The 13,990-nt window shown below is 38.1% G+C and overlaps 1 protein-coding gene across 1 annotated transcript; it reads left to right on the plus strand.

Moving 5' to 3' along the window:
• The first annotated feature begins 291 nt into the window (after positions 1-291).
• LOC100376142 (vitellogenin-3-like) lies at positions 292-12,317 on the plus strand. The gene is made up of 23 exons (XM_002741367.4): positions 292-429; positions 1,126-1,146; positions 1,620-1,765; positions 1,985-2,140; positions 2,249-2,431; positions 2,561-2,648; positions 2,782-3,055; positions 3,290-3,658; positions 3,773-3,938; positions 4,132-4,392; positions 4,517-4,711; positions 4,816-5,125; positions 5,224-5,510; positions 5,633-6,012; positions 6,115-6,481; positions 6,607-7,329; positions 7,419-7,670; positions 7,773-7,949; positions 8,056-8,344; positions 8,476-8,633; positions 9,045-11,228; positions 11,382-11,538; positions 11,794-12,317. The coding sequence occupies exons 1-23, from the start codon at positions 387-389 to the stop codon at positions 12,072-12,074; spliced, it is 7,467 nt and encodes a 2,488-aa protein (XP_002741413.2). The 5' UTR covers positions 292-386; the 3' UTR covers positions 12,075-12,317.
• Positions 12,318-13,990: the final 1,673 nt, after the last annotated feature.

Below are 13,990 nucleotides of genomic sequence, written 5' to 3' on the forward strand. Positions count from 1 at the left end.
GAAAAACTGCTGAAACTGTACTAGGCTCATATACATACAGCGATTGTTCTTAAATGAGCAAATATGTACCCTCTAGCACGTTGAAAATAAACTTAATTCTAAAAGGAAGACGGTGCCAAAACATATCAATCATGCTCTGTATCATCTCTTCAAGTTCTGACAACTCAATAAGACATCGCTACGTCACTTTATGACATATTGACAGGCGATTATTCACCGAGATGGGCTTGAACCCAAAATCACGTCACCCGTCAATCGTAGAAACAAATCTAAGTGACTTAGGAGGTCCGAGAACCTTTGACAGTGTGTTATCGAAGCCATTGATTGGTAGGGTATAAAAGAAGAGATTTTTCTTCTCACCATCATATTGGAAGTTCTCTCCCAACATGAAGACTCTTGCAATAGTACTGTTGGGCGCTCTGCTCGCCTGTAAGTATATAACTTACTTTTTATTTTGTTCAGCTGTTCGTATATGTGTTCTATTTTTAATTTTTTTAAAACTTTTCGTTTTGTATTGCGCCTGATTTATTTTATTGTTTTGAGTTAGTCGTTGCTTAAGTTTGCTTGCATGAGTCATAAATCGGATAACAGTGCGAGTTTGCATGTATACTATATGTATTTATGCGGCGATCTATCCAGCAAGTGACCTGCGATTTTGAAAGTTTTTGTTTTTTACAAACTGGTCTTTTATCATATCCCTTCAGGAATTTGGTTTTCAAACTTTTTTGATAAACCGCATACCCCGCGTCAGAAAGTTTCTGCGCATGCGCGGTTAATTGTTTGCGCGTCAGTATGAGCATTGATTGTTTGCAAATGAGCTGGGGTGTCGCTACCTGTTTACACTTTCATCCGGGCACTTCGAAAATTTACTTGACAAACAGTTCATAACAGGAAACTTGATTCTTTATCACCGTGTCTATGCAATTATTTTAAATTTGAATGCGATTTTCAGCTCCAAGTTCAATTCAGCTAACAGAAACATATGAACACACGGCTGCACTGAATTTCGATCTTAAAAAAACAAATGAGCATCGGCGATATAATGGATAACTATCATATTACATATATTTAGTCAGCTGTGACAATTTTACTATTTTAAGCGTATTTTTATTTTTTATTCCACAGACGCAGAAATCCGTGAATCTCGTAAGTATCCATAGTCTTGTCTAACATAACCCTTAGGCGTGAACAACTTTTTGGGGTCACGTGATCGAATGCTTCCGGTCTTTGTGTGTTCATATTTAAATTGCCCAGGGTCCGATAAGATTATACACATACTCTGCAGCTTATCGGTACGATGTTGGTTCGTGGTCGGTTCTATCAGTGTCCATTGTCTTAATGCACCAGTACGAGTCAGGCACTACAATGCGAACAAATATTAACACAGATGTTCTACAATTTAGCTAGGACTGGGTTTATCTAAAATTCAAAGGGCATGTATTCTGATATGTGGCGTGACAATTTGTAATCGGTCGCCAGTTCGGGCATTGTTAGACATTGACGCTACAATGATTATCAATAATCACAATCAATTAAATTCGACTGCGGTTTAAAAAAATACTGCGTTCTAACCGATACGTCATTCAACGTTTCATATGCCGAATTTAATTGTTTTGCAGAATTCACACCAGGGCGTGAATACGTCTACGAATATGAAGGTCAGGTTCTAAGTGGACTGCCAAAATCAAGCCAGGAATTCTCTGGTCTTAGGATCAGTTGTAAGCCAAGGCTTCAATTCAAAGATGAAGACAATGTCATTGTACAGGTAAGCAGTTACATCGAGTCTCTTCATTATAGTAAACAGCGTCACACCTACACGCGTCTAATCACCGGTTGGATATATTTATGCTTATATAGAGAAAAATGTTCGAAATATTCAACTAAATATAATTAACAAATCTTTAAATTATTTTCAAATTAGATTTTAATTTTCGATTTAATTTGTATATCGATTAAATATATCTATCGTTACTGTTACTTCCAGCTCGACCATGTCAAACTGCACAGACTTCAAAGAGAGATCGAAGATCCCAGGAGACAACAACCTTTGGAAACTTCCCTGGAAGTTACCGGTGAAGAAGATGAAGTCTTCAGGAGAGAACTGACTCGCCCAATCAGGATTACATACAGAGATGGCAAAGTAAGATTTTATGATAACGTACCAAACCTTGTATATCTATGAATTATGTGTTTATGTGTTTAAATCCGATTTCTTGGATTTGTTAACCAATTTATAATTCTCTCGTAGGTGGTCGAGATTGAAACCAGCCGTGATGAACCAGAATGGTCCATCAACATTAAACGTGGTATCTTCAACTTGTTCCAACTTAACATTAATGAACGTGAATCCATTGACCAAAACAGAGACTCTAACCGTCACCCAAGCCAGGTCTTCGATAAGCAGGACGTCAAAGTTATGCGCATTCTCGAGGTATGGCCATAATTGTTTTTATAGATTAGAAAAAATTCTATTCTATTCTATTCTATTCTATTCTATTCTATTCTATTCTATTCTATTCTATTATATTATATTATATTATATTATATTATATTATATTAGGAAAGTGTATCCGGCAAATGTGAATCTGTCTACAAAATCAAATATGGTGTCACCGAATTGAGCAGGCAATCATCTACCTCAGATATGGGTATGTACAATATCGACAGTTTGTTACTATGCTATAAACGTGTGTACAAGTATAACATACATACAACATTGCGCCTGTTCACCCAGACAGAAATAAAATAGAGACAGTAACATTGTGTTATCCCCCCTTCCAGAATCAAAGAACGTGATGAACATCACTAAAATCAGAAACCTTGACAACTGCGAAGAACACAAGGAGATGCAGAAATCTACTATTTCCGGCAAGGAAATGGACGAGGATAGAGAAAACAGGAGAAATTCTTTGAAATCTATCAGCCAAGTGCGTTACAATGTCACCTACAACAAAGATAACCAACTGAAATTCCTTATTGAATCAGCCATTGCTGAAGGACAACACATATATTCCCCATACCGTGATGATATCAGCAATGTCGTCACCTTCGTCAAGTAAGTATAATATATTTGACTGAAAGTACTGTGGTCGCTGCACCACTGTGTTTGACATGGATTCCATATGAATAGAAAGCCTGTAAAAACACATAATAATTTGAAATAATATAACTATTCTTTGGATTTATATTCACCTCGCATCACTTCCCATTTTTAGAAATTTTACCTTACTATGTGTCATCAAGTTTGCTATTATTTATTATCATTTGTAATGTTTTGTTTAATCAATAGTCAAACTTTGAAACTGAGGGAAAGCCGCGACATCTCTGAAAGAATTGAAGAGCCACGTGACACCAAGAAGAACAGCTTGAGATACGAATTCCCTGAACAGAAGGAACTTAAAGAGAAGATCGAGCGTGAAGTTTCCCCAAGACACCTCACCAGAGACGAGGTTGTTGAAAGAAAGACTGAAGTTAGAAATATCCTGAAGGATCTGACCAAGCAGTTGAGATATGAGACCATTTCTGAAGAAATTCCATCTCGTTTCATCCTGTTGGTGAAAAAACTGCGCGATTTGAGAAAGGAGGAACTTAAAGATCTTTATGATGAGGTTGAACGCAAACAACAAGACGAAGATGATGAAGAGTATGAGAGAAAGATGTAAGTTGGCTGCAATTCACGGATTGTCATTCTGAAGCAATATGATATCGAACTTATAAATATTTTCGTACCTTATATGTTAGTTACCTTGATATTTTCTGGTTTCACTTACAGGAAACTGTTCAAGGATACCCTGCCAATGATCAACACTGAAGAGTCTGTCAGATTCATCAAGGAAAAGATCGAGAGACGTGAATTCGAGCAGTTACGTGCAAGCGAGATGCTGAATCTTATTGGATTGATTCATGACCCAAGCCACGAAACTTTAGAAGAGATTTTGGTAAGGAATTCCTCAATACAGTATTGTGTATTGTGGAAAAATTGTGCATACTATTACTGATTCAAATACTGATACAATTCAACTTAATAATAATTGACAGTACAAAAGAGCTGCACATATGATTTGTACATCTTTAATGGACAGGTGAATTGTACAAATGATCAAATTATATCAATTTGTACTTTCACTTTAGGATCTGTGCAAGCAGAATGAAATCCGTGAACAGAAGGAAGTATGGAAGACTTGTTGGTTGAGCTTTGGCTCTTTGGTCAACAGTGCTTTCAACGAGGACAAGAAAGATGGCAAGATTCAGACTATGATCAATGAGGTTGAAAGACAAATAAGAGAACAAGAACAAGAACAGATTCGTACCCAAAGATCACAAGAGCGCATTGAAGAACTCAGACAGCGCCGTGCTCAGTTGAGAGATGATCCCATCAAGAAGTACACCAGAGTAAGTTGTTGTTTATAAGTGCACTACACATTATCCAGTCTTCTGCTTAAATCACCATCAATAAATACATTTAAAATAGTTTGTGCTACAGTGACTTGTCTAACTTTATATTTTCAACCGCCAGAATCTCCGTGAGGGAATCAGGAGTGACAAATCAAAGGATGAACGTATGATCTGCCTTAAATCTCTTGCCAATGCTGGACTTAAGGATAACCTGGCTGATGTCCAGAGTATCATTGAAAGTATTGCAACCAAGGAAGACATGAAGGTTCAGGCTATCTGGTCTCTCCGTCGTATGGCCCCAAAGATCCCAAGCAAGGTATGTAGTTGTGGAAACCTACATCAAAAATGGCATCATCATACATTTATTTAACCTTATTTCTATGAATACAATTACTACACTTTTCTTTTGTCATGTTTTAGGTCCGCAATGTCCTCTCACCAGTCTACCATAACCAAGAAAATACCCCAGAAGTTCGTATTGCCGCTTTTATTGTTATGATGGATAGCAATATAACTGCTCCACTCCTGCAATTGTTTGCCCAGTCTCTTCACAAGGAACGTAGTCAACAAGTAGGATCTTTCGTCTTCTCACACTTGAAATCTCTATCAAACTCAACTCATCCTCTGGACAAGCAGAGATCTCGTGATGCAAAATATGCTCTGCGTTTTGCCAAACCAATTGCACCAGGTGCACACTACTCTAAGAATGTACGCTTCACCAACCAAAACAGTAAGTTTTTTTGTATGTTTACAGTAGAAAAACAAAAGTTTGATTAAATAAATTGTACATTACGAGTCTGATATATTTAAATGTACTAATTATTTCAGAGGAACTTGATATGGGATTCACCACTGAGGTTAACACCATCGACACACCAAAATCTTTCATCCCACGCTCAGCCAATGCAAAGCTCAGCACCAACATCTTTGGACGCAATATGAATATCTTGGAAACTGGTTTCCGTGCTGAGGGTCTGCAGACTCTTGTGGAGAAGATTGTTGGACCACAGGGATCCGTCTGGAAGAAAAGTTCTGTTTTGGATCTGCTGAAGAAGAGATCTCCAAGAAGCACAGCTTCACTGGTTGAGAAAGAGAGGAAGCAGCTGAAGAATGATGTAAGCATATATAAAATTTAATTTTAATATACATTATTTTATTTGAACTTTGTATGTTGTATATCTACATATGTTGTATATACGCATAGACTTACATGAATAATTTATGTTTTATTTTCTAGTTACCAATTAAACAACGTATACCTGAAGAGCCAAAGGGATCTGCCTACCTCAAGGTTATGGGCAATGAAATACGCTTCTTTACTTTTGACAAGGACTCTGTCAAGTCTATTCTTGAAGATGGCCAATTCTCTGTGAAGGATGTTGAAGACAAACTGAGGTCACTGCAAACTGTTGAATACCAAAAGGCATACATTCTGGCTGATATGACCCACCAGATTCCTACTGAACTTGGAATCCCACTCCAGATGAATCTGTCTTCTGCTGCAGTTGTCCACATGAGAGTTGAAGGCCGTGCTGAGGTCACCCCATCAGTATTTGAATCCAAACGTCATGGCCAGAGACCAGAGCGCATTACTGCAGAAGCCAAGTTTCATCCCAAGTAAGTGTATTTGTTGGCATTGTGCAATTTAGTGAGCAAAACAAACTTCAACCTTTACATATTGTAACTGTTATTATTAGCTATATTATTTTTTTATTTTAGGATCTCAATGGTGATTGAAGGCAAAGTTGGTGTTGATTGTCATGTACTGAAATCTGGTGTTGGAATTAGAGCCTCTGTCAATACTTCACTTCCATTGAATGGTTCAGTTGAATACAACCTGAAGACAGACAAATACATAACTGAAATTGAGACCCCACAGACAGAACGCCAACTTGTGAACATTAAGAGCAAGCCATTTACATTCAGTCTGATTGGTGAGAAGAAACAACAATCTGTTGAAAGACGTGAAAATGAAGAACAACGTGATACCTGGAGATTATATAGAGATGAACGCAGAGAGCAAGAGTCTGGAGAGGAGAATAGAAGGGAAATTAGAGGCAAGAAAATCCAAGAACATCCAACTGAGGTAAACCATCATATTATTTAGAGATAACTATTATTATATCACAGGCAATTATTATTTTAACTTGACTTGGTATCATATTACATGCAATCAATATATTAAGTTTTATTTTTAAAATGTTTTTATAGGTCAGGCAGCTTTATGGAAAGAAGGATCTTGGTGTTGAATTTGAGATGAAGACAAAGTACGTCAGCAACAAAAATGTTCCAGAATCCCCAGCCCATCCTTTGTGTGGCCCAGTAGAATTTAACATTACTGTTAGACCTGGTGATAATCATCCAAGCAAGGTCGAGATTGAAGTCCGTGTCAACAGAGAAGACAAACATGAATCTGAAGAGCATCTTGAACGTCACAGCATCCGCCAATCTATTCGTTCTAGCAGTGAGGAATTCAGTCGTATGGATAGCAACAGTAGACAGAATGACCGTGATGATAAACGTACATGGGTCCAGAAAGTAGATAGATTTGACTGGAAGAGTGCTAGTATGGAGGAAAGTCGCAGTGAAGAGAGTCGTAGTCGCAGTGAAGAGAGCCGTAGTCGCAGTGAAGAGAGCCGTAGTCGCAGTGAAGAGAGCCGTAGTCGCAGTGAAGAGAGTCGTAGTCGCAGTGATGAAAGTCGTAGAACCAACCAACAAAGCAGGAGTCAAGAGATGGAAGAACCAAGCCAAATGCAGCGTGTAGTTAAAGTGAATAATGTTGTTGTTAAAATCACTGGAATCCACAAGGAAGATCCAAAATACAATCGTCAGTTGATTGCTAAGCTTTCTTTAGATAACAAAGAAGAAAATTATCAATCATTCCATTTTGAATTGGTGTGCGCTCCAAGGAATGTAGAAAATAAGGAGTTCAAGGTAAACATTAGTATTATTATTTAAATTATTTTATATTTGTTTTAATTATTTGTGTATTTTTATTCATAATCATATTATTATTAATGTAGATGTGCATGCAAGGAGAGATCCAGTACCCAGAACAAGAAGAAGAGACTGTTGAGAAACTGGTTGAATCCATTAGACAAACCCGTGAAGACAGAGAATACTTACAACAAGAAAGCCAGCGTATGTCTCGTCCCATCAATGCTCGTGACAATCAACAACAACGTGATGTGGAAGGAAGCTCAAAGCGTATCCTCACTAAATTGACTACTCAGTGGGGCAAGAGTTGTGAAAATGACAAGAAGGTTGAAATAAAGGTACACTATTCTTTTTAAATACAACTCATCTCTTTATAAAACACCTGTGTAAGTTATTTTGTTTATTGATATATGTATTATGTTATATGTGTTTACTCCCAGGCCCGTGTCGAGAAGAGCAAGGATCAACTCAGAGAGGAGAGAGAAAAGAATACCACTGAATACAGACAATGTGAGGAAGACAAGAAGAATGGAAAACAATACTCTGAAGTCTGTACCAACTTGATGAAGAAACGCACCGAATTGCACAAAGTCGATGTTGAGATTAGCCATGAGAGAGTAAGATTTTTAGATTAACATATTTCATTTACGTATTTCATTGCCAATAAGCTAAATTTAGTGGTTTGTTACATTTTGTGCCTTATTTTCCCGTTTTACTTTTTAGCTTCCAAAATGGGTAAAGAGAGTTTACTCCAAGGCAATGTTGCTTGCCCAGAACTATTTGTGGAATAATATGAAGATGGACAACGTAGAAATCGACAACTCTTACAACAAGGTATACATTACTGCTGAATTGGACAAGAATTTCCGTGAATTCAATTTCACCATCAACCACCCATATGAGAATGTCAAGTTTGAAAGAGTTCAAATGCCAGTTAAGGTGCAACCTATGTCAACAAAGAGAACTTATGTTCAACAATGGTTGGATGATATTATGAATGAACAATACACTCGTAAGTATTTCTCTAAAACATGTTAAACTTCCCTTATGAACAAGTATGCAAATACATTTATGCAATTATTGTTTCACATGATTATGTGCATATAAGTATCTGACGATTTTATTCTTTGTCTTTCTCTTTAGCATACTGCAAAGTACGTGGTGATGAAATCAAAACTTTTGATGATGTTTCATACAGCTACAAACTGTCCAAATGCGAACATGTTTTGGCCAAGGACTGCTCCCCAGATGAAAGATTCACTGTCTTGATAAGCAAGAAAAACCTTGACTCTGACAACAAGGTAAACAATGAAGTTGAATCTAAGGATTGTTTGTATTGTGTTATATATTTTATATCAACAGGACAACAAAACATGTTACTGCACATATACATAATGCATTTTGGAAGATAATTGTATATCATGGAAAAATATTATTACTCTAGAAACATTAGAATTTGTATCATTAATGAACATATGTCACCAAGGAAAATTATGGGATATAAAGATATATTCTCACCATAGAAACCTGTGCCAATTTTGGCCATTTTCCTTAATATTTTCATATCCAACAGTTTTCTGTTGCCCCATTTTTTTTTTCATTTTTATGGCTTGAATCCATAATTTCAAATGTATGACAAACATGACATATAATGTCGAATTCCACTCAAACCTCCTTAATAAGTTGTCTTTCCATTGATTTCTTGAATCTAGATCACCAAAATCTTTGTTGAAGACAAGAAAGTTGAATTGATCCCTCAGGAAGAAGAAATGCTTATTCGCATCAATGGTGAACAGAAAGACCTTAAGATTAATGAAAAAATGATTGTTCGTAAAGACAGTGAAATAGAATATGCTCCATTACGTGAAGAATCTCGCTACATTCAATCAGGTTTTGAGAACAGACGCAGCCGTAGCAGCTCTAGTGAGGAAGAGAGACGTCCAGAATGTGAAGAGCTCCGCTTCAGAAACCGTGAAAGTTTAACTAGCCAGGAGCGTATAGTCCTCCGTGAATGTGAAAGAATTGATGAGAGTTACTCCAGCAGCCTCAGTCGCTCTGACAGTCGTCAGGATTCTAGAGATGTATGTGACAAGCTTCGCCAACGTGCTGAGAGAGGAGATTACTTGACTAGTAAAGAGAGAACAACTTACAGATGGTGTGAGGAAGAATCCACAAGTACCAGCAGTGAATACAGTCGTAGCCAAAGCAGTGAGATCAGAGAAGTTACCCCAACCATGTGTGAAGAGCTCCGTCTTCGTGATGAACGCAATGAATACCTCAACTTTGATGAACTTGTCAACATTTACCAATGCAAGAGAGTAGAACGTGAAGCTTGCCGTGATCTCCACCTTCGTAAGCAGAGAAATGAACAGCTTTCTGAGAGGGAAAATGAGCAACTCCGTGATTGTGAGCGCAAACATGTTGAGTGTGAAGAGCTGAGACGCCGTGATGACAATGATGATTATTTGAACACCAAGGAAATCGTCAAATATTTCCACTGCAGAGACAACAAGCGTGAAGAATGTAAGAATCTCCGCTCTCGTCTGGAACGCCAGGAACAACTATCGGAGGAAGAAAGGGAAACTATCCGTCAGTGTGAACGTAGAGAAGATGAATGCAATGAGCTCATTGTCCGTGATGAAAATGAGCTGACGCCTGAACAGAAAAAGAAACTCTTTAGCTGCCCAGAAAAGAGAATCAATAGAGAGGAATGTGAAGATCTTCGTAGCCGAAAGGAACAACAATTGTACTTGTCTACTGATGAGACCGAGAGGTGCCACAAATGTGAGAAAAGAATGATCAGTCGTATCTTTGAACGCAGAGATGAGGTCAGTCGCCAGGATTGTGAAGAACTCCGCAGCCGTGAAAACAGAGGTGAATATTTGAACAACCAGGACAACGACAAACTGCGCCAATGCAGAAGACAGGAAGAGTCCAGAAGCGGTAGCTATGAACGCAGAGATGAGATCAGTCGCCAGGATTGTGAAGAACTCCGCCGCCGTGAAAACAGAGGTGAATATTTGAACAACCAGGACAACGACAAACTGCGCCAATGCAGAAGACAGGAAGAGTCCAGAAGTGGCAGCTATGAACGCAGAGATGAGGTCAGTCGCCAGGATTGTGAAGAACTCCGCCGCCGTGAAAACAGACGTGAATATTTGAACAAACAGGACAGCGACAAACTGCGCCAATGCAGAAGACAGGAAGAGTCCAGAAGTGGCAGCTATGAACGCAGAGATGAGGTCAGTCGCCAGGATTGTGAAGAACTCCGCCGCCGTGAAAACAGACGTGAATATTTGAACAAACAGGACAGCGACAAACTGCGCCAATGCAGAAGACAGGAAGAGTCCAGAAGTGGCAGCTATGAACGCAGAGATGAGATCAGTCGCCAGGAATGTGAAGAAATCCGTCCTACCTCAGACCGCCCAATTGAATATTTGTCCAGAAATGAAAACGACAAACTGCGCCAATGCAGAAGACAGGAAGAGTCCAGAAGTGGTAGCTATGAACGCAGAGATGAGGTCAGTCGCCAGGAATGTGAAGAACTCCGCCGCCGTGAGAGACAAATGAGATGCGAGTGCCAGGAACTTAGCCGTACTGAACAAGAGAGAGAGCTGTCAAGAGATGAGCGTACCAAAGTCGAGGAATGTCGCCGCCGTGAATCATCCTCCGTTGAGGTATCAAGCAAAGAGGAAAATTACTGGAATAGATTCGCAATTCGTGTCCAAACCGAGTTGAGATCCAATGAAGAATATAGAAGTGATAGACGCGAAGAAGACAATAACATAAACCCAATTGAATTTATTGTCATCCGCTACGAAGATAACCGTGTCGAGGTCATCAGTACAAAAGTTGGATTAAGGGTCAAGTCTGATGGAAAGAACATTAAAGTCGAGGTGAGCAATAAAACACACTCAAATTATGAAACCGACAACAGCTATATTATTTACAATGACATAAGTAAAAAATAAAACTATAAATAATAATAATATACTTTCAGCTACTAGCAATTTATTTACTGACAGACATAACCATTGTTATCTTGGCAGGTCTCTCAGTTCTTCCGCTCCGAACTGTGTGGTCTGTGTGGCAACTTCGATGGTGAGAAGAACAGGGAATTCGAAGGACCACAAAAGGAAATATACGAAGAACCTAAACAGTTTGGTCTCAGCTACCAGGTCCCAAGTGAAAAATGCTCTGCCGATGGTAAGTGAAAATATTATAATGTAATACGTTTATAGTTAACGCAAATCATCTCCGTTATCCATTTGTTAATATCACAGTTTTGTTTCAGTATTTATTTATAATATGTATTATAGTTGGATATTTATTTTGACTGCTGTAGGTCAACATAATATTGAATTTAATATAAATAAAGATTAAGTATATTAATATTAACAATCAGTTACTCGATGATATTTTATAATTACAATTTCTTTCTGTGTTTTTTTTTCACAATAGCTACTTGCCTGCCACGTATGAGGAATGTCGTTATTGAGAAGACTATTGATGGCCAAAGAAAGACATGTTTCTCTACTACCCCCGTCTCACAATGCCTCGATCAATGCAGAAAGCAGAAGAGCGAGAAAATTGACATGAAATTTTACTGTCTTGAATCAGTCCTCCAGTCTACTCAAGACCTCGTCAAACTCAGCAAGACACAAATCATCAGCAAGTTCACCAACTTGGATGCCGAGGTCCGCGATATCGTCGATGTCCACACCGAGTGCGCCCGTAATTAAATGCAAAAACTACGAAACCATATGAATCTTTAATTGTCCAAACAAATCGTACATATCTAAGTTTTTATCTATTTTCTTTCTTTTAGCCTAGCACAATTTGCTTTGTAAAAAACAAAAAAACATGTCATCGTTATTTTATTTCGTGTGTAATCTTGGTGTGTGCAGGGTTTTATTGAATACTAGCTGTAATTATTATTTTCCTTATTTTAGCGCACATTAAAAATATCTTCAAACTTCAAATAACTTCTTTTTTCTGCATTATCCACGTACACACACACACACACATGAGGCTGAGTATTAGAAAAACTTACTTTGGCAGAATGCCGTGGTTTTTTTTCTCATACTCGTCCGTTCCCCTTTCCAATTTCTCCTAATATCAAGTTCACATGAACATTCCATAAGTTATAAGTGTCCGCTAGTCATGCTGGCTTCATCAGTAGTCAACTATGATGGTTCATTACTACCGCCCCTCCCCCTGCCCACCCTGCCTACCTCGCCTGAATCCACTTGATAGCTGAAAATCTGAATAATTCTATCAGCACTATTTATTATTATTATTCCAGATTTGCCATCGCGACACTACGCTAAATTACTGTAGTGTGCGGTCAGAAACCGAAGAAAATATAAATTAAAAAAGTGATAATGAAATTATTTGGATTTTCAGCCCTCGATTGTCCTGGCACGCCGTGGAGCGAGGTCATGATGATGGTCTGTAATGATCTCGCCCAATCGCATACACCTCGGCTCCGTCTCTACACGAAGAAAGCTAATCCAATGAGCCTCTGAACGAATGTACCTAAACTACTAGTAGATACATCCGAAACTAGATACCTATACTAGAATACACGCTAATCTAATAGTTGTGTTCCTATTTATTCACAGTTTATTAATATCACTGTACAATGTGTCTGTCAGTAAAGTAATGTTTTGGGCAGACATTGGTATTAGAATGACAAGAATATTAACTCCCCTCACTCCTTTGCAATAACGTCGTGCAAATATAACACACTACAAAGAAAATCCAAGAATAATATTGTTATATCACTCGTACGGACACCCATTATGGTCGTTATCAGAATTCCCACGGGTGACGCTTGTATTGAAACAATATCTAGCTTATCTTCACATTGCTGTCAACAAGCGTGGTTTGTAAAACAATATCCGTGTCGCTTTTAGCACGTATGTGGTATATGGGAAGCTGACAGTGTATGGCACCACGTGTAATAATACAATTCGCAAAACATTATTACCTGTGTCAAATCAGCCTATAAAACATTTCATTTCATGAAAAGTACACCACTAACTTGTTTCGTAATTCGGTATAGGAATTGGTAATAGGACGTCACCTTAACAAGTGAGCGCATGTTTTGTTTTGTTTTGTGTGTTTTTGTTTTGTTTTTGTAACACCATCGCCCACAGTCACTCGATGTTGGGATATATTGTGCGTTTTCTAACACACAAACACCATCTCTGAGTAGCTCGAACACCGTCTTGTTCTTCTTATATTGACCCCTTAAGCCGCCCCAAATAACTCATTTAGTAAAGATACACTATGGACGAGAACATGTAATTCGCATTGTTGATGTTTGATACTGTGCAATGATGACTGCGATACATTGGAGGAGCACACATCTATTTTTTCTATTAAACAATGAAATTCCCTGATACGCATGCGCATTGGTTGTTTTATTGAGTACAGTAACACGAATTATCATTGCACATGCGTATTAGTGGGTTTGATCTAAGCATATACCCTCTAAAAAGAGGGTCTATGATCTAAGAGGGGGACAAGGGGGTAGCTGGTACAATACAACAATACTATAAAACATATGTGTTCGTCAATGTTTCATCTTTAATTTGTTTTAGTTTAATTTATTTGTCATTGAGAAAACTTAGAAGAATTGATTACATTTAAC

Source organism: Saccoglossus kowalevskii, chromosome 9 (genome assembly GCF_978046115.1).
Source record: "Saccoglossus kowalevskii chromosome 9, keSacKowa6.1, whole genome shotgun sequence".
NCBI lineage: Eukaryota > Metazoa > Hemichordata > Enteropneusta > Harrimaniidae > Saccoglossus > Saccoglossus kowalevskii.